At 38.2% G+C, this 22306-nt stretch overlaps 1 protein-coding gene and 1 pseudogene across 10 annotated transcripts in view; one reads left to right on the forward strand and one right to left on the reverse strand.

Moving 5' to 3' along the window:
- PHKB (phosphorylase kinase regulatory subunit beta) overlaps positions 1-22306 on the reverse strand; it is a 203830-nt gene that overhangs the window by 124678 nt on the left and 56846 nt on the right. For all 10 annotated transcript variants that reach the window (XM_081507930.1, XM_081507929.1, XM_081507936.1 and 7 more), the window contains one exon: positions 10173-10288. In XM_081507930.1, coding sequence (XP_081364056.1) covers positions 10173-10288 — 116 coding nt within the window. The remainder of the gene's footprint in view (positions 1-10172; positions 10289-22306) is intronic.
- On the forward strand, positions 4988-5860 carry LOC145513004 (heterogeneous nuclear ribonucleoprotein A1-like 2; annotated as a pseudogene).

Below are 22306 nucleotides of genomic sequence, written 5' to 3' on the forward strand. Positions count from 1 at the left end.
TGTCCCTTTTTCCTTCTGCCCTCAATCTTTCCCAGCATCAGGGTCTTTTTAAATGAGTCAGCTCTTCGCATCAGGTGGCCAAAGTTTCAGCTGCAACATCAGTCCTTCCAGTGAACATCCAGGACTGATCTCCTTTAGGATGGACTGGCTGGATCTCCTTGCAGTCCAAGGGATCCTCAAGAGTCTTCTCCAACACCACAGTTCAAAAGCATCAATTCTTTGGCGCTCAGCTTTCTTCACAGTCCAACTCTCACATCCATACATGACTACTGGAAAAACCATAGCCTTGACTAGACGGACCTTTGGTGGCAAAGTAATGTCTCTGCTTTTGAATATGTTGTCTAGGTTGGTCATAACTTTCCTTCCAAGGAGTGAGCATCTTTTAATTTCATGGCTGCACTCACCATCTGCAGTGACTTTGGAGCCCAAAAAAATAAAGTCAGCCACTGTTTCCCCATCTATTTGCCATGAAGTGATGGGACTAATTTTAAAAATTCACTCATCATATCTAGAACCAGAACTATTCAAAATGAATAAAAACTATCTATCTATATCAATACATACTTATACTGAGACAAGAGAGATGTGAAAATTAACAAAGACTAAAGCAGCCATGGTGAAAAGGCTTCAGTGAGCAATTATGAGTGAAACAAATGAAAAGAAAAAGGCTCAGTTATGAAATAGGCAATCTCAGCAAAGTCTTTAGAACTGAAAAATACAACAATCAAAACAAAAAGCTCAGTGAATAGGATGAAGGAGACAGAAGAAAGAACAGCTAACCTGAAAGATAAAACAATAGAAATTATCTAGTCTGAACAAAAGAGAGAAAATAGACTTAAAACAAATGAAGAGAATCTCAGAGACCTATGGGACTTCAACAAAGATTTAACATTCATGTCACTGGACTTCCTGAACGAGAAAAACAAAAAAAAGGATGGAGCTTAAAAAAAACAAGCATCTGAAACAATGGCAGAAAATTTGCCAGTTAGCAAGAGACAAAAAGCTAAGTGAAACTCAAACAAAATAAAATAAAAATACCCATTCAGGACACATCATAACTTCTGAAAACTAAAGAAAAAGAAAAATTTTGACAGTATCCAAAAAAATTATGTCTACAGGGGAAAAGCAATTAAATAACAGTGAAGGGCTTAAAAGAAAAAAAAAACCACAAAGCTAAAAGGACGTGACATAAGAGTTTTTAAGCACTAAAAGAAAGAACTGTCAACCCAGAATCTTATACCAGTAAATATATTCTATGTATTTATTTATTTAACCAAGGCATTCCCAGATGAAGGAAAAGAGGTCTGTCATAAGCAGATTTACCCTAAAAATATGACAGAAGTAAGTTCTCAAAACAGAAAGGAAATGCTAGATTGTTAGAAAATGGTAAACAAAACTACTGGTAAATACAATAGGCTTTTCTCCTGTTGAGTTTTAAAAACTGTGTTTGATAGTTACAGCAAAAGTTATAACACTGAGGTTCTAAATGTATATGGAGGAAATATTTAATATAATCAGATTATAACTGGGGGAGGGTAACAAGACACATATGAAGGTAAAGCTTCTATAATCCCTCTATCTGATAAAATGATGACATTAATACATTGAGTACATATGTGTATATAGTAATACCTAGAGCAACCACTGAAGAGCCATAAAAAAAGATCATTCAAAACCACTATAGATAATCAAAATGGAATTCTAAAAAATGTTTTAGAACCAACAGGAAGGTAGGAAAAAGAAAAGAGAAATGAAAAAAAATAAGAGAGAATAAATACAATAAATAAAATGGCAAATGGAAACCAAAACATATCAATAATTACATTCACTGTAAAAGTCTAAACATGGCAATTAAAAGAAAGATTGGCAGAGTTGATCTAAAAACATGACCCAACTGTATACAAGAAACTCTTTTTGAATATAATAATATAGACAGGTTGAAAGTAAAAGGATTTAAAAAAGAAGTATATGGAACCATTAATCTCAAAAGAAAGTATATATTGAAGTCCCAACCCAGAGAGGTAGTATTTGGAGATGGGGCTTTTGGAAGGTAATTAGGCTTAGATTAGGTCATGAATGTGGAGCCCCTATGAATGATGGAATTAGTATGCCTGAGCCACAGAGCATGTGGGATGTTAGTTCCCTGACCAAGGATCGAACCGTGCCCCCTGCAGTGGAAGCAAGGAGTCTTAATTGCTGGACCCCCAGGGAAGTCCCAGGGTTAGTATCTCTTTAAGAAGAGAGACCAGAGAGCTTGCTTTGTCTCCTTCTCTGGCATGAAAGGACATGTCAAGAAGGTGACGATCTGCAAATCATAAGAAAGTCCTCATCAGAGAACAGAGATGTCTGGCAACTTGATCTTGGACACTTTAGACTCCAGAGCTGTAAAACATAAATACCTGTTGTTTAAGCTACCCCATCTACGGTACTTTGTTCTAGTGGGACAGATCAATGAATACAATTTTATATAACAGGAGTATACTTTTTTTTTTCAAGTGCTCACACCAACATCAAGAGATCCTATTTTGGCCATAAACAAAATCTCAAGACTATAAAAGAACTGAAATCCTACTGTACTCTTTAATCACAATGGCATCAAACAAGAATCAATAATAGAACAACAACAGGAACACTTGTAAAGTGCTGGCAATATATACCTGTCTACATAATCCACATGAATGAAAGAAGAATCTCAAGTGAAATAAAAAATACAATGAATAGAATGAAAATGAAAATATAACAGCAAAATTTGTGTAGTATAACTAAAGTAGTACTGAGAGGGAAATTTACATAACTAAATGTATATATTAGCATAGAGAAAAGCCTCAAATCAATCATCTAATCCCAATGTAATTGAAGCTAGAAAAAGAGCAAAACAAACCTGAAGCAAACAGAAGGAAATAATACAGATAACAGAAAACGATGACAATCGACACATCCACACCCACCAAAAAAAAAAACAGAAAGAAAAAAATCAGTGAAACAAACTGACTAGTTATTTAAATCTTTGGCAACAGCAAGCTATTTGCCTGACTATTACCAACAGAGCATTCACCAATTTGGTTCTTTAAAGGTGTTACCTTACATTTACTTACAGGAACTAAAAGTGTTTACCTGGGAGATAGTTTTTAATAAAGTGATTTATTGCATAAACGAAAGCTTCTCTGGAAAAGATAATGGGTTTGGACTAGGTGATTTAAAACTCACCATGGAATCCAAAAAATTAACTGGCAAGCATGGAAATTAAATTCACAATCTCATATTCATTAACATTATGCTTTAATTCCCTGAGGTGCCCAATCATACTTCCTGAAAAAAAAAAGGACTTTATAGTACTATGGTTTTAATGGATGTTCATGAATTGTTCAGTACAGGAAAAATACATAAAATGAATCAGAATGGATAGATAACTGCCTGTATTATAGCTCAATGACTAGAACATCAGAAATGACTTAAGAAAAGTAGTTACTTTAAATAACAAGTACTATATGAAATAAAATGGTCACTAAAAGTATCTTAAACTGAGTAAAGTGGGGCTATGATGGTTACTTATCAGATATTTTAGTGATAGCCTTCTTTACTGGAAAAGCCTAGAGAATAGATCATAAAATTGTAATCCCCCCCACAAAACCCCAATAATCTTTCCTTCTGGATATATATCTATAATGGGCTTCCCTGATGGCTCAGTTGGTAAAGAATCCACTTGCAACGCAGGAGACGCCAGTCCGATTTCTGGGTTGGGAGATTTGCTGGAGAAGGGATAGGCTACCCACTACAGTATTCCTGGGCTTCCCTTGTGGCTCAGCTGGTAAAGAATCTGCCTGCAAAGTGGGAGACCCGGGTTTGATCCCGGGGTTGGGAAGATCCCCTGGAGAAAGGAATGGCTATCCACTCCAGTATTCTGACCTGGAGAATCCCATGGACTGTATAGTGCATGGGGTTGCTAGGAGTCAGACACAACTGAGCAACTTTCACTTTCACATATCTATAATAATCTTTCCCTTTGGGCATTGTTGTGGTTCAGCTGCTAAATCGTGGTTCAGCTGCTAAATCGTGGTTCAGCTGCTAAGTCATGTCTGACTTTGCAACCTCATGGACTACAGTATGCCAGGTTTTCCCTGTTCTTCAGTATTTTCCAGAGTTTGCTCAAATTCATATCCATTGAGTCAGTGATGCCATCCAACCATCTCATCCTCTGTCGTCCCCTTCTCCTCCTGCCCTCAATCTTTCCTAGCATCGGGGTCTTTTCCAACAAGTCGGCTATTTGCATCAGGTGGCCAAAGAACTGGAGCTTCAGCTTCAGCATCAGTCCTTCCGATGAATATTCAGGGTTGATTATGTATCTACATTACTAAGTTATTACAACTTTCCTTTTTGCTTACCAATAGCCAAAAAATTTAAAGTTAGGTTTGAGATTCAATTCATATTTTACAGAGGACTCATCTCTTCTCCACCTATAATGCAGGAGACCCCAGTTTGATTCCTGGGTCAGGAAGATCCCCTGGAGAAGGGATAGGCTACCCACTCCAGTATACATGGGCTTCCTTGGTGGCTCAGACAGTAAAGAATTGGCCTGCAATGAAGGAGACCTGGGTTTGATCCTTGGCTTGGGAAGATCCCCTGGAGGAGGGCGTAGCAACCAACTCCAGTATTCTTGCCTGGAGAATCCCCATGGACAGAGGAGCCTGGAGGGCTACAGTCGATAGGGTTGCAAAGAGTCAGACATGACTGAGCGACTGAGCACAGCTCCTTCTCTTCTCCAAAACAGTTTTGGCTTAAAGTGTTTAAAGGTAAAAAAAAGGAGTAAAAACAGCCTTACTTAAATGAGGAAGGGAAAATTTTTAAAGTAAAATACTGAATTTAATGTAGAACAGCTAAAAAGACCACCTGGATATGTAACTCTGGGGATTAAGAATTAGTGTTATACTTTCTGCCTGTGGATGCTACTGAGTAAGCATCACTGAAGTCTTCCCCCTCCACTGCCACCATGTCTAAGTCAAAGTCTCCCAAAGAGCCTGAACAGCTGTGGAAGATCTTCATCAGAGGATTGAGCTTTGAAAAAAATGATGAGAGTCTGAGGAGCCATTCTGAGCAACGGGGAACACTCACAGACTGTGTGGTAATAAGGAATCCAAACACCAAGTGCTCCAGAGGCTGCAGGTTTCTCACATATGCCTCTGTAGAGGAGGTGGACATGGCCATGAATGCAAGGTCACACAAGGTGGATGGAAGAGTTGTGGAACCCAAGAGACTATCTCAAGAGACGATTCTCAAAGAGCTGGTATCCACTTAACCGTGCAAAAGATTTTTGTTGGTGGCATTAAAGACACCGAAGAACAACATCACCTGAGAAATTATTTACAATAGTAGGGGAAAACTGAAGTGACTGAAATCATGACTGACCGAGGCAGTGGCAGAAAGAGAGGCTTTGCTTTTATAACCTTTGATGTCCGTGATTCCATAGACAGCACTGTCATTCAGAAATACCACATTGTGAATGGCCACAACTGTGAAGTAAGAAAAGCCCTATCTAAGCAAGAGATGGCTTGTGCTTCATCCAACCAAAGAGGTCACAGTGGTCTGGAAACTTTGATGGCAGCCATGGTGGTGGTGGATATTGGTGGCAGTGGGGATGGCTATAAAAGATTTGGTAACGATGGAAGCCATTTTGGAGGTGGTGGAAGATACAATGATTTTGGCAATTACAACAATCAATCTTCAAATTTTGGACCCATGAAAGGAGGAAACTTTGGAGGCAGAAGTTCTGGCTCCTATGGTGGTGGAGGCCAAACCAGGAAATCAAGGTGGCTATGGTGGCTCCAGAAGCAGCAGTACCTATGACAATGGGAGAAGGTTTTAATTACTGCCAGGAAACAGAGCTTAGCAGGAGAGGAGAGCCAGAGAAGCGAAAGGTTACAACAGGTTTGCGAACTCAGCCAAGCACAGTGGTGGCAGGGCCTAGCTGCTACAAAGAAGACATGTTTCAGACAATACTCATGTATATGAGCAAAAACCTTGAGGGCTGTATTTGTGACTAATTGTGTAACAGGTTATTTTAGTTTGTTTTATGGAAAGTGTAAAGTATTCCAATAAAGTGTTTTAATGTAGTTTTTTTTTTTTGTAGTCATGCTATTGATTGCTAAATGTAATAGTCTGATCATGATGCTGAATACTCTTTTTTTTTTTAAATGTGCTGTGTAAAGTTAATCTACTCTGAAGCCATTTTGGTAAACTATCCCAACAGTGTAAAGTTAAGAGTTCTTTCAGGGTGATGCCAGGTTCCACTCTTATTTACAACTTGCTTTGGTGGAGAAGCTTTTGTCTTCAGAACCTTGTTGTAGTTGAACTGACAGTTACTGTGTTGTGACCTGGAGTTCACCGTTAAAAGAGTCACCCATGCAAAGTCATGGAGTTTTTTTGGTTATTAATGACTGTTGGCACATCCTATGCAATATATCTAAATTGAATTATGGTACCAAATAAAGTTATAGATGGGAATGAAGCTTGTGTATCATCCATTATCATGTATAATCAACAAAAGATTTAATATTTTCAAAAAGAGAATTTGTGTTATAATAAATAGGTAACTAATACATGAAGGAAAATGCAATTAAATCAAATAATATTAATATAAGATTTTGAAATGTAAGGAAATTTATTATAAGACTTAGACAATAAACAGAAGAAAAAAGGAGAATTATTTGCAATAGTTCTAGACACCCTGCTGCTGCTAAGTTGCTTCAGTCATGTCCGACTCTGTGCGACCCCATAGACGGCAGCCCACCAGGCTCTGTCGTCCCCGGGATTCTCCAGGCAAGAATACTGGAGTGGGTTGCCATTTCCTTCTCCAGTGCATGAAAGGGAAAAGTGAAAGTGAAGTCGCTCAGTCGTGTCCAACTCTTAGCGACCCCATGGACTGTAGCCTACCAGGCTCCTCCATCCATGGGATTTTCCAGGCAAGCGTACTGGAGTGGGGTGCCATTGCCTTCTCCTCTAGACACCCTAGGAGAAACTAAAAGGAGTATGCTGTTCAAGGAAAAGTCAGATCAACAGAAAAATCAGGAGAGCAGGGAATGGTTGCTCAGGAAACATTCAGTTACACTGAGCTTAGAGCAATGGATTCTTTTACCAAATCCTGAAAAGGATGAGGATGCTGCAAGAGTGGGTTAAATGGTTAAGTGTAATGAGATCACTTTTTAGAAAAAAGTTCTGAAGCTTATCTAAGAAATGCTAAATAATTCAAGAATTTGGACTAAAACAGATACAGGCAAACATGGGGCTGAAAAGGGCAGATTAGGATGGGAATGACAAAGGTATTAGGCTAAATCAAGCTTTACTGATTTCGAAGCAAAGATATCCTTGAAACTTAGCAAAATGTCACCAAGATGGTACACGTTGCTGTTCTTTCAAACTTTTAGGAAAACTTTTTAAGACATTAAATTACAACATGATACAGTAAAAATAACTTTGGATTTTGAAGCCAACCACCTGGAATTCAGTTCTGGCTCCATTACCTTTTGATTCGTATCACTTAAGGAATGCAGGGGAAAAAAATCACAAAGTCTTCTAAACTTTAGTTTCCTCCTGTGTAAAAAGGCAGTAATGCTTCCTGCCTGGACTAAATAAAACTTACCCTGTAACTGTAGTGCCAGGGTTTAAAATTACTAGAGAACCACTGAGCATGGATGCTGAAGGGAAAGCCTCTATCCTTAGAATACTATATGTACGTGTTTTAGGGACCTAGGGGCAGTAATCATTTTTGACCAAGATGCAGTTTAGAATGGATGCACACTGTGTGTGGTAAAGGAAGAAAGAGACATTTACCAAGTCAGTGAGCACAAGACCCTAGTGATCGTCAAGGCAACAGATTGTGCTCTGATTGCTGCTAAGGAGAACTACACGGCACAGAGACAGAGATTGGCAAAGAAAGTTAGAAGGCAAAGGGCAATATGAGTACTTTTAGCAAGAATTACTAGATACTATTTCAGGCTTTTCAAAATTATGAAAATAACTTAAGAATATAACAAGGATACTGCATTAAGCAGTCCTTGGATCAGACCCAACTAGGCACTAGGATCAGATAATTAACTGCTGCTACTGCTGCTGCTAAGTCGCTTCAGTCGTGTCCGACTCTGTGCGACCCCATGGACGGCAGCTCACCAGGCTCTGCCGTCCCTAGGATTCTCCAGGCAAGAATACTGGAGTGGGTTGCCATTTCCTTCTCCAGATAATTAACTAGGATTGGATAATTCTGGGAAGTCTTACAGCAATAGACTAAGAGTTGGGACTTAATCCCTGATCAGCTCTACATTTGACTTCCGGGCATAAGCACAGAAAGATACTGGCCTCCCACCACCACTGCCAACACTACATCCATAAGAGCCACAGGGCTCGGGTCTCCTGCAGTTTCAAACTAGACACTGTGTCAGCAGAGGTGACAGATCTGAAACAGGCCTGTGAGTACCTGAGCTTAGCATTGTGGAAAAAAAATTTTAAGTTATTTACAGCACTATACCATGGAAAACTAGAAGATGAATGTTAAATATATAAAATGCACCATCCAAAGCTAAATAGCAAACTTCATTTCCCATCCGTTTGAATAAAATTGGCCTGCTACAATTAAGTTTAATTTTGCATGCAAAAGGTAGCAAAGAACATCACTTAATGATTTTCCAAACCTTGAAATAAAATCCTTAATGATTCAATTTAAAGACTGGCACCTCAGTTACAAGAGAACAAGTTGGAGTCTCTGTTTTTTCACTGTTGTCATTTAGTTGCTAAGTCCTGTCCGACTCTTGTGACCCCATGGACGGTAGCCTGCCAAGGGACTTCCCAACACCCTCCCTTTCTAAGATTAATGGTAAATTTTACCCAAGAGTCTTTCTGAGTTTATTAAAGCTTTTATAAACAGAAAAAACCCTACTCTAAATATTTTATACCAAAAATGTCAGTGGGACAACACTGGCATATATTAAATAGTTATTAAAAAGCAGAAAGGGACCGATAAATAACTACTGAAAAAGCAAATTTTTAAAAATCACCTTTTCCAATCTTATAAACTTTGTCTTGAATTTGACTGATAATTTGGAATGCTGAGAACTTATAGCTGAAATATAATATTTTCTCGTTATATTTAGTATTTGCCTGAATTTAATTATGAATTATTTTTCTCCTTTATTGTCTTCCTTACACATTGTTATTATTCTACTCTGTATAAACATGCCTCATATGAATCATAAAACTTATAGAAAAGTTTGTATGTTATTTGACCAGAGTTAAAGAAAAATCCTTTTTATTTCAATCTTTGTTATTAAAATATTCTTAAGTGTGTGAGTGTACTTACATGTCAATGTTTACTTATGCAGTGTTCAAATGTTTTATAAATGCCAACTCAATCATTACAACTTCATAAAGTAAAATACATTATTATCTTCATTTTATAAATGAGAAAAACTGAGGCAGAGATGTTATACGGCAAGTAATCTGGAGGCAGATTTTAGTTTTCTAAATATCTTATATCAACTTAATCTTTTTGTGTGTGATTAGTCTTTCTATTCAAAAAAGTATTGAGCTGCAGATTCCTCTTAACCAGTGTTTCCTAAACTGTTTCTCTACTTCATTTAAGTCTCGATGGTCTAAACTGACCTATAGCTGATAACCTTTAGATTATTAAACTTTTTAGTGTGAAATGGATAGGAGCTACCTTTTTTAGTTAAACAAAATATAAAGGGTGTGAGTATCTCTCGTTGGGATAAAAATCAGCTCTATAACATGAAGAGGAATTTTAGATGCGATGCATTTACAGCTGCTGTTTGGCAATTTTAATGTACTTGACCTTTCAAACAGTGTCGTTTCAAAGAGGAAAAAGAAAATGACTTGGTTGAACAGAAAGGTCAAGTCTTAGATTGAATACTGATATGCATGCCCTGACACATTGTGAAGCTGGCAAAGACACTCTTGTGCTCTTTTCTTGCATCTGTTAATGGGTACTGAGAGTAGACTCTTCCTTTAATTTTAAGTGAATTTCACCTGAATTAATTAATATATAGAAAAAAAGAGAGATGAAAACTACACAGAAGCCAGAGTTCCAATCTAGTTCTTTGATTTTTATTCACATTCCACACATTCAAATTAAAAATAGAAAACAAAACACTCAGAAATCAGCAAATTACCTCGAATGCAGCTCTGTGCTGCCATTATTATATTTGCTTCCTCTTTCCCAGACACCGAAGTCAGGCACACGGTAAACTCTTTCTACACAAAACACAAGGTTCTGAATAAAAGAGACCTAAAAGAAAAAAAATGAAACTTAAGGACATGTGAAATAACAAGACCTTTCGATACTGATATTTAGATAATGATACTTGGAATCTAAAATGTCAGATGTTAAATAAGTCTAAAACTTTGGAGATAAAAAGGTATTCCTCAGTTCTAAAATGAGTCAATCTCATGTTAGATCAACCTAGAGTCTTGAGTCTATTTTTCCTGGAATCTAATCTTCCTCCTGCCTTTCCTATATAGCTATAAATACCTATTTTTACACACTCAGAAGCTTACAGTTCGAAATGGGCCCAACCAATAAGCCAGGAGTCACAGCTTTTATGTAAAGATTTCATACATCTGATTAAATTTATACTTTCAATAGTAACTATGGAAAGCAAAGATTATAGTCAGCTCTTACTTAATAAAAGTTTATTCACATTAATAAAAACACTATCTTATGTAGGCTACTAGTCCTAATTACAGGGTTTTTAATTTAGTCATCATGTTTGACCCAATATAGAAAAATGAATATATGTACCTGGCTACCCTTTATCTCATTATCCCTCTTAAGTGGCAATACATATTCCCCCACCTCCACCCTACACACCTAATAAGTAACATGTATATACTTTTAAGAATGACACTGTAATAACACTAAAAACCAAGGTAAGGTTCCACCAGCAGACCAGAAACTTGACAAATTATAGGAAGAGAGAAAGCAGTAGGAAAGAACTGATTGAGAAATCTGAGCAGAGGAAAGAAAACACAGCCTCTTAAAATGATTCTCCCCTGTTCTCTAGAGTCTCTAAGTCTCTAAGCCCAGAGTCAACAAATACATTGTTCAAGAGTAGATTAGGAAGCAGTCTAACCTAGATTCTCTCACAAAAGATGAATGGCTGAGGCAGCTGAATCCATGACCTTTTCATTCTCAATCCCAACACAGAGATATCTGCCCTCAGAGCCTAGAACAGCTCACACATTTCAGTGAAGGAGAAAGCAACGAGGGTACTGGAGCCTTACAGAAACAGAACAGAGCGATCTAGGTTTCAAAAAACACACATCTATCCCATCACTTCTCTATCAAAGAATGGAGCATTACATGCTCCAGTAAACTTTTTCTTACTTCAGATATTGGGGAGGGTCTTTCCAGCTTTCCCCATTTCTTGTTACCTCACCTATTTCCCTGAGGAAATCCTGCATGTATAAAGAACCTGGTGTACTTTCATAAAACCGGGTGTCTTCAAATTTTGCCTGTCTTTAGAGTTATTTAGATTCCTTAAAACTTATAGGAAATACTTCATACTTGTCAGGTCCCCAGGTTAAAAGCTTTGAAACCATCTAAATCCTTCTTCCTCTGATGACAAATTTCTCAAGTATATAGTCCATATACCTGCTCTTCCCCATCTTAGGAGGGCATCAGGGCCAAGACTGGAGAGACCCACAAGCAAAAACAGGTAATCATGGTTTCCTCGAGCAGAGACTCATGAGCAGAAACTACTTAGGGATCAGTGCTGGGGTATTAAAACCTGAACTGTAATTGATGAATTGCTAGAGGCTCACTTAAAAACTTGTGAAAGTTAAAAAACACCCAGGGAATCCAGTTTTAAGTGGATAATGTGAGGTTTACCTCTAAGAGCTCAATCAAGTTCCCATAGAAAATATCCTAGACAAATCCCCTCTGGCTTCCAGCAAGGAGAGAGGATGAGGAACAATTTTGAAATAGACTGAAACATTGTTTTTCTTAAGACAGTCTCCACTCAGGGGAAACCTGTTAACCAAAGCCAGACCTGCTGGGCTATGAACTCTCCTGGGGTTATTACATAAATAAGGTAACCTATAACCTTTTCAAAACACACAAAAATTGATATCTAAAACTTATCTGGTCTCAAACCTTTCTTCAGATAAGGAATTATGGACCAGCATAACTTTTCTGAACTCAGAAATATATATTTCTTGTACTTCATACACACATAATACTGTGCTTTAGTAAAGACTGGACACTTAGAGGAAATAAGCAATGGATAGAACATGAAAATAAAGATCACAACCATTTCCAAGGTCAGGGTATTTTATGTACTAATTTCAATTCTAACTCTAGTTTATGTACCCAATGTTGTTAGCCCTTTGCTCCATCTTCACACCAATTTCTAATTTGTGTTACCTTGCTTTGAAGGCATATATCTTTTGGATACTTTTGGAAAAAAAAAACTGTACAGAATGATTTCTAATCTGGAACAGAATCAGATGTTTTCTGTGGTATTTTCTGAATATGTTTAGCTTATGTATACCACAGCCTTGTCTATCTCATTGAAACTAAGCCATGCCATGTGGGGCACCCCAAGATGCATGGGTCATGGTGGAGAGGTCTGCCAGAATGTGGTCCACTGGAGAAGGGCAAGGCAAACCACTTCACTATTCTGGCCTTGAGAACCCCATGAACAGTATGAAAAGGCAAAAAGATAGGACACTGAAAGATGAACTCCCCAGGTCACTAAGTGCCCTATATGCTACTGGAGATCAGTGGAGAAATAACTCCAGAAAGAATGATAGGATGGAGCCAAAGCAAAAACGATACCCAGCTGTGGATGTGACTGGTGATAGAAGCAAAGTCCGATGCTGTAAAGAGCAATACTGCATAGGAACCTGGAATGTTAGGTCCATGAATCAAGGCAAATTGGAAGTGGTCAAACAGGAGACGGCAAGAGTGAACGTTGACATTCTAGGAATCAGCAAACTAAGATGGACTGGAATGGGTGAATTCAACTCAGATGACCATTATATCTACTACTGTGGGCAAGAATCCCTTAGAAGAAATAGAGTAGCCATCATGGTCAACAAAAGAGTCAGAAATGCAGTACTTGGATGCAATCTGAAAAACGATAGAATGATCTCTGTTTGTTTCCAAGGCAAACCATTGAATATCACAGTAATCCAAGTCTATGCCCCGACCAGTAACGCCAAGGAAGATGAAGTTGAACGGTTCTATGAAGACCTACAAGACCTTCTAGAACTAACACCCAAAAAAGATGTCCTTTTCATTACAGGGGACTGGAATGCAAAAGTAGGAAGGCAGGAAACACCTGGTGTAACAGGCAAATTTGACCTTGGAGTACAGAATGAAGCAGGGCAAAGGCTAATAGAGTCCTGTCAAGAGAACACACTGGTCATACCAAACACCCTCTTCCAAAAACACAAGAGAAGACTCTACACGTGGACATCACCAGAGGGTCAACACCAAAATCAGATTGCTTATATTCTTTGCAGCCAAAGATGGAGAAGCTCTATACAGTCAGCAAAAACAAGACCGGGAGCAGACTGTGGCTCAGATCATGAACTCCTTATTGCCAAATTCAGACTTAAATTGAAGAAAGTAGGGAAAACCACTAGTCCATTCAGGTATGACCTAGATCAAGTCCCTTATGAGTATACAGTAGAAGTGACAAATAAATTTAAGGGACTAGATCTGATAGACAGAGTGCCTGATGAACTATGGACAGAGGTTCATGACATTGTACTGGAGACAGGGATCAAGACCATTCCCATGGAAAAGAAATGCAAAAAAGCAAAATGGCTGTCTGAGGAGGCCTTACAGATAGCTGGGAAGAGAAGAGAAGCAAATAGCAAAGGAGAAAAGGAAAGATATTCCCATCAGAATGCAGAGTTCCAAAGAACAGCAAGGAGAGATAAGAAAGCCTTCCTCAGCGATCAACGCAAAGAAATAGAGGAAAACAACAGATTGGGAAAGACTAGAGATCTCTTCAAGAAAATTAGAGCTACCAAAGGAACATTTCATGCAAAGATAGGCTCGATAAAAGACAGAAATGGTAGGGACCTAACAGAAGCAGAAGATATTAAGAAGACATGGCAAAAATACACAGAAGAACTGTACAAAAAAGATGGTCACGACCCAGATAATCACAATGGAGTGATCACTCACCTAGAGCCAGACTTCCTGGAATGTGAAGTCAAGTGGGCCTTAGAAAGCATCACTACGAACAAAGCTAATGGAGGTGATGGAATTCCAGTTGAGCTATTTCAAATCCTGAAAGATGATGCTGTGAAAGTGCTGCACTCGATATGCCAGCAAATTTGGAAAACTCAGCAGTGGCCATAGGACTGGAAAAGGTCAGTTTTCATCCCAATCCCAAAGAAAGGCAATGCCAAAGAATGCCCAAACTACCGCACAATTGCCCTCATCTCACATGCTAGTAAAGTAATGCTCAAAATTCTCCAAGCCAGTCTTCAGCAATAGGTAAACTGTGAACTTCCAGATGTTCAAGCTGGTTTTAGAAAAGGCAGAGGAACCAGAGATCAAATTGCCAACCTCCACTGGATCATCGAAAAAGCAAGAGAGTTCCAGAAAAACATCTATTTCTGCTTTATTGACTATGCCAAAGCCTTTGACTGTATGGATCACAATAAACTGTGGAAAATTCTGAAAAAGATGGGAATATCAGACCATCTGACCTGTCTCTTGAGAAACCTGTATGAAGGTGAGAAAGCAACAGCTAGAACTGTACATGGAACAACAGACTGGTTCCAAATAGGAAAAGGAGTACGTCAAGGCTGTATATTGTCACCCTGGTTATTTAACTGTTATGCAGAGTACATCATGAGAAACGCTGGGCTGGAAGAAACACAAGCTGGAATCAAGAGTGCCGGGAGAAACATCAATAACCTCAGATATGCAGATGACACCACCCTTATGGCAGAAAGGGAAGAAGAACTAAAGAGCCTCTTGATGAAAGTGAAAGAGGAGAGTAAAAAAGTTGGCTTAAAGCTCAACGTTCAGAAAACTAAGATCATGGCATCTGGTCCCATCACTTCATGGGAAATATATGAGGAAACAGTGCAAACAGTGTCAGACTTTATTTTTTGGGGCTCCAAGATCACTGCTGATGGTGATTGCAGCCATGAAATTAAAAGACGTTTACTCCTTGGAAGGAAGGTTATGGCCAACCTAGATAGCATATTTAAAAGCAGAGACATTACTTTGCCAACAAAGGTCCATCTAGTCAAGGCTATGGTTTTTCCAGTGGTCATGTATGGATGTGAGAGTTGGATGGTGAAGAAAGCTGAGTGCCGAAGAATTGATGCTTTTGAACTGTGGTGTTGGAGGAGACTCTTCAGAGTCCCCTGGACTGCAAGGAGATCCAATCAATCCATCCTAAAGGAGATCAATCCTGGGTGTTCATTGGAAGGATTGATGTTCAAGCTGAAACTCCAATACTTTGGCCACCTCATGCGAAGAGTTGACTCATTGGAAAAGTCCCTGATGCTGGGTAGGATTGGGGGCAGGAGGAGAAGGGGACGATAGAGGATGAGATGGTTGGATGGTATCACTGACTCGATGGACATGGATTTGGGTAGACTCCGGGAGTTGGTGATGGACAGGGAGGCCTGGCGTGCTGCAATTCATGGGGTCGCAAAGAGTCGGACGTGACTGAGCGACTGAGCTGAACTGAACTGAACTGATTTTTAACTGCAGTTATAAAAATACATTAGCATTAACTGAGTTTATAGAAAGAGTAAACTGCACGATAAAAAGCTATTGGGGGAGTGAAGTATGAATAGAATATTACATTAAAAATAATTACAAATGGGAATTCAATTCAGAGAATAGCAAATATCTCAGAATAACCAGTCATACATAAAAGCAACAGCAACACTTACAAAGATCACAAAAATCAACTTTTTCAGAACTCTGAAACTTAAACAAGAGCTTTTAACAATGCAAGGAGCATTAAATAAAGAAAAATGACCGAAATCTCATGGAAGTAGACTAAGCATTGGAATATATTGAATTGGCGTATTTTCTATTCCCTCTCCCTTGCTTTATTGTAGCCTCATAGTAGTTATGAAAAGTAGCAGACTAAAGCCACCAGAAGGAACAAAAAAGGTTTTGAACTCACCCAAATCACTGTCTTGGTGAACTGTCACTATTTGAAGTGTCTGACAGCTTCCTGGATACACTCACTCAGAGAGGTTTTCTTTAAATGATCTGACCTGGAGCTTGTACAATGCATACAGCCTTTTCCCTAGGCATATATTACATAGCTGCCTAGGCATAATGAGTGGCAACTATTTAATATTTCAACTATCTAAAAACTTTCTTTTTATTTATTTTTTCTATATTTAGTTTTTTTTTTTAATTTATTTTTTTACTTTACAATATTGTATTGGTTTTGCCATACATTGACATGAACCCACCATGGGTGTACATGTGTTCCCCTTCCAGAAACCCCCTCCCACATCCCTCCCCATCCCATCCCTCTGGGTCATCCATATCATGCATCAAACCTGCACTGGTGACTCGTTTCACATATGATAATTTACATGCTTCAGTGCCATTCTCCCATATCATCCCACCCTCACCCTCTCCCATAGAGTCCAAAAGACTGTTCTATACATCTTTGTCTCTTTTGCTGTCTCGCATACAGGGTTATCTTTACCTACTTTCTAAATTCCATATATATGCGTTAGTATACTGTATTGGTGCTTTTCTTTCTGGCTTACTTCACTCTGTATAATAGGCTCCAGTTTCATCCACCTCACTAGAACTGATTCAAATGTATTCTTTTTAATGGCTGAGTAATATTCCGTTGTGTATATCTACCACAGCTTTTTTATCCATTTTCACTATATTGATTCTTCTGATCCATGAATGGGGTATATTTCTCCATCTATTTGTGTCCTCTTTGATTTCTTTCATCAGTATTTTATAGTTTTCTATATATAGGTCTTTTGTTTCTTCGGGTAGATTTATTCCTAAGTATTTTATTCTTTTCATTGCAATGGTGAAAGGAATCGTTTTCTTAATTTCTCTTTCTGTTTTCTCATTGTTAGTCTATAGGAATGCAAGGGATTTCTGTGTGCTGATTTTATATTCTGCAACTTTACTATATTCATCGATTAGCTCTAGTAATTTTCTAGTGGAGTCTTTAGGGTTTTCTATGTAGAGGATCATGTCATCTGCAAACAGTGAGAATCTTCTTTTCCTATCTGGATTCCTTTTATTTTTCTGCTCTGACTGCTGTGGCCAAAACTTCCAAAACTATGTTGAATAGTAGTGGTGAGAGTGGGTACCCTTGTCTTGTTCCTGACTTTAGGGGAAATGCTTTCAGTTTTTCAACATTTAGGATAATGTTTGCTGTGGGTTTGTCATATATAGCTTTTATTAAGTTGAGGTATGTTCCTTCTAGTCCTGCTTTCTGGAGGGTTTTTATCATAAATGGATGTTGAATTTTGTCAAAGGCTTTCTCTGCATCTATTGAAATAATATGGTTTTTATTTTTCAATTTGTTAATGTGGTGTATTACATTGATTGATTTGCAGACATTGTAAAAACTTTCTTTTTAAAAGATGGGCCATGAGAAGTCCATAGTGGGCTGGGAATATATTCCCAATATATTTCTGGGAAGCCATAAGGATATGCACATGTGTACAGTTGTGCTTTCCTGGCAGCTTACCTGGTAAAGAATCTGCCTGCAATGCAAGAGACCCCAGTTGAATTTCTGGGTCAGGAAAAATCCCCTGGAGGAGGGGATGGCAATCCACTCCAGTATTCTTGCCTGGAGAATCCTATGGACAGAGGAGCCGGGTGGGCTACAGTCCATGGGATCACAAAGAGTCGGACATGAATGAGCGACTAAGCACAGCGCACAGTTGTGCTCATAATTAGAAAAGACCTGAGACATAATCTCACACCTCCATCTGAACTTAAAGCTTTGCAAAATTAGGAAGTGAAGGTTAAAGGAGAGTTACACACATCTACAAAGAACTGAAGATGATTTGGTGACAACAACATCTCACTAATAGGGAGAATCAGTAAAGATGTAGAAATCATAGTAAGGAACCAAAATTTAAAAAAATGAGTTGAAAAGGGCAATAATAAGAATTGTATTCAATAATTATATCAAATTATTGAATTCAATAATTATACTAAAATCACCCCAAATTATTCTTGAGTCACCATGGAATGAAATTACAAATCAATAACAGAAGAAAATTTGGAAAATTCACCAATATATGAAAATGAAACAATAGCCTGCTAAACACCAAGGGGCCAAAGAAGATATCACAAGGGAAATTAGAAAATACACTGAGATGAATGAACATAAAACTGTAATGTAACAAAAATAATGGTATGCAGCTGAGCAGGCTGAAGAGGGAAATTTATAACCACAAATGCCTGCATCTGAAAAGCATAATGATCTCAAATCAATAACCTAATCTTCTACCTTAAGAAACTAGAAAAATAAGAGCAAAATAAACCCCTTCAAACCAGAAGAAAGGAAATAATAAGGACCACAGAGGAAATAAATGAAATAGATAATAGAAAAACACTCAATCAGTAAAACCAAAGTTGATTCTTTGAAAACATCAATAAAACTGGTAAATCTTTATCCAAACTGACCAAGTAAAAGAGGAGCTATGATTTAAATTACTAAACTAAGGAATGAAAGAGGAGATATTAATGCCAACTTTGGAGGAAAAAAAGGATTCATAACCTAGATGAAATAGACAAAGTCCTGGAAAGACACAAACTACCAACACTGACTCAAAAACAAACAAAAATCTGAACAGACACATAGTAAGACACTGAAACAATAATCAAAAATCCTCACAGCAAGGAAACCTAAACCCAGTCAACTTTAGGCTTCACGGTAGCTCAGATGGTGCCTGCAATGCATGAGACCCGGGTTTGATCCGTGGGTCAGGAAGATCCCTTGGAGGAGGAAATGACAATCGACTACGGTATTCTTGTCTGGGAAGTCCCACTGGCGGAGGAACCTCAGAGGCTACAGTCCAGGAGGTTGCAAAAGAGTCAGACACAACTTATAGTGACTAAACAACAACAACAACAATTGCTAGCTTCACCAATGAATTCTACCAAATGTTTAAAAAAGAATTAACACAAATCCTTCATAAGATCTTCTAGGAAAGAGAAAGAAATGCTTCGTAACCAATTGAATGAGGCTTTTATTAAACTAATACCAAAGTCAAAGATGTTATACAAAGAAACAAAAACAACAAAATATACACCAATATTCACTAAGGGCACTGATATGAAAATCCCCAACAAAAACTAGAAAATGGAATAAAGCAGTATAAAAAAATTATCTTACATGTCAAAGCAATATTTACCCACCACATATTTTAGGCTGATTTAAAATAAGAGACTTTGGATTACAGTCAATTAGAACATATAAATGATGAATCTGAAGATAAAAAAGCAAAAAAATTCCAAATCAAAGTTCAGTTCAGTCCAGTCACTCAGTTGTGTCCAACTCTTTGCAATCCCATGGACACCAGGCCTCCCTGTCCATCAGCAACTCCCGGAGTTGGCTCAAACTCATGTCCATTTAGTCAGTGATGTCATCCAGCCATCTCAGCCTCTGTCATCCCCTTATCCTCCTGCCTTCAATCTTTCCCAGCATCAGGGTCTTTTCCAAGGAGTCAGTTCTTTGCATCAGGTGGCCAAAGTATTGGAGTTTCAGCTTCACCATCAGTCCTTCCAATGAATATTGAGGACTGATTTCCTTTAGGATTGACTGGTTGGATCTCCTTGCAGTCCAAGGGACTCGCAAGAGTCTTTTCCCACACCACAGTTCAAAAGCATCAATTTTTCAGCACTCAGCTTTCCTTATAGTCCAACTCTCACATCCATACATGACTACTGGAAAAACCATAGGTTTGATTAGATGGATCTTTGTTGGCAAAGCAATGTCTCTGATTTTTAATACACTGTCTAGATTTGTCATAGCTTTTCTTCCAAGGAGCAAGCGTCTTTTAATTTCATGGCTGCAGTCACCATCTGCAGTGATTTTAGAGCCCAAGAAAATAAAGTCTCTCACTGTTTCCACTGTTTCCCCATCTATTTGCCATGAAGTGATGGCACCTGGTGCCATGATCTTAGTTTTTGAATGTTGAGTTTTAAGCCAGCCTTTTTCACTTTCCTTTCACTTTCAGCAAGAGGTTCTTTACTTCTTCTTTGCTTTCTACCATAAGAGTGGTGTCATCTGCATATCTGAGTTTATTGATATTTCTCCCAGCAATCTTGATTCCAGCTTGTGCTTCATCCAGCTCGGAATTTCCCATGATGTACTCTTCGTATAAGTTAAATAAGCAGGGTGACAAAATACAGTCTTGACGTACTCCTTTCCCAATTTGGAACCAGTCTGTTGTTCCATGTCCAGTTCCAACTGTTGCTTCTTGACCAGAATACAGATTTTTCAGGAGACAGGTAAGGTGGTCTGGTACTCCCATGTCTTTAAGAATTTTCCACAGTTTGTTGTGATCCACACAGTCAAAGGCTTTGGTATAGTCAATAAACCAGAAGTAGATGTTTTTCTGGAACTCTCTTGCTTCTTCTATGATCCAAAGGATGTGGGCAATTTGGTCCCTGGTTCCTCTGCCTTTTCTAAATCCAGCTTGAATATCTGGAAGTTCTCAATTCACGTACTATTGAAGCCTCACTTGGAGAATTTTGAGCATTAGTTTGCTAGCGTGTGAGATGAGTGCAGTTGTGTGGTAGTTTGAACATTCTTTGGTTTGAACATACTTATAAAAATAGAAAAAGGGATAGGAAAAGGACAGGAAAAAAAAAGAGATAAAAAGATATGGGACCTAAAGTGTAAGAGTTGAATATACAAGTAGCTTGGTAAAAGAAAAAAAAAATGGAGCACAAACAATATTTCAGTAGACCCTAGGTGAGAACTTCCCAAATCTTATCAAAGTTATTAAACTAGAATATTTGAAAACTTCCAAATGCCCCAAGGAGGATAAATACAAAGAACAGCACACCTAGCACATCTTAGTGAAACTAATAAAAATCAAATACAAATTTTAAAGCAGACCGAGTAGACAATATTTTCATAGATACAATGGAATTCAAGCTGGTTTATTAACAAAAACAATGGAAGCCTAACAACAACATAATGACATATTTAAAAGTGTTGAAAGAAAATAACTGTCAACCTAAATATATTTCAAAATTAAAATGGAAACAAAGATATTAAAAAAAAACAATAAATAAGGAATGGACAATGATCCCAGACAGAATATCCCAGGAAAGAAAGGTGATCATCATAATGTTACATGGGTAGGTATATGCACAGCCGTAAAGGGTCTGCCTGCAATGCGGGAGACCCGGGTTCAATCCCTGGGTCGGGAATATCCCCTGGAAGGAATTGGCAACCCACTCCAGTATTCTTGCCTGGAGAATCCCATGGACAGAGGAGCCTGGTGGGCTAACAGACCATTGGGTCACAAAGAGTTGGACACAATTGAATGACTAACACACAGATATATGTATACGAATGAATATACAGTTCAATATTGATGTAAACATCAATAATACTGAGGTTTTGTTCAGTTTAAAAATATATGTAGTATTAAAATAAATGCAAACAAAACCACACTAGTAGGTAATAAGTAGGTATGTAGAGCTAAAATGTGGTAAGGTTCTTAAATGATCTGTAAGGCAGAAAGCAAAGAACTAAAGAGCCTCTTGATGAAAGTGAAAGTGGAGAGTGAAAAAGTTGGCTTAAAACTCAACATTCAAAAAACGAAGATCACGGCATCTGGTCCCATAACTTCATGGCAAATAGATGGGGAAACAATAGAAACAGTGAGAGACGTTATTTTTTTAGGCTCCAAAATCACTGCAGATTGTGACTGCAGCCATGTAATTAAAAGACGCTTGCCTCCTTGGAAGAAGAGCGATGACAAACCTAAACAGTGTATTAAAAAGCACAGACATTACTTTGCCAACAAAAGTCTGTTTAGTCAAAGCTATGGTTTTTTCAGTACTCATGAATGGATGTGAGAGTTGGACTATAAAGAAAACTGAGCACCAAAGAATTGATGCTTTTGAACTGTGGTGCTGGAGAAGACTCTTGAGAGTCCCTTGGACTGCAAGATCAAACCAGTCCATCTGAAAGGAAATTAGTCCTGAATATTCATTGGAAGGACTAATGCTGAAGCTGAAACTCCAATACTTTGGCCATCTGATGCAAAGAACTGACTCCTCGGAAAAGAC

The sequence above is a fragment of the Giraffa tippelskirchi genome, chromosome 7 (assembly GCF_054371585.1).
Source record: "Giraffa tippelskirchi isolate mGirTip1 chromosome 7, T2T-mGirTip1v1.2.pri, whole genome shotgun sequence".
Lineage (NCBI taxonomy): Eukaryota > Metazoa > Chordata > Mammalia > Artiodactyla > Giraffidae > Giraffa > Giraffa tippelskirchi.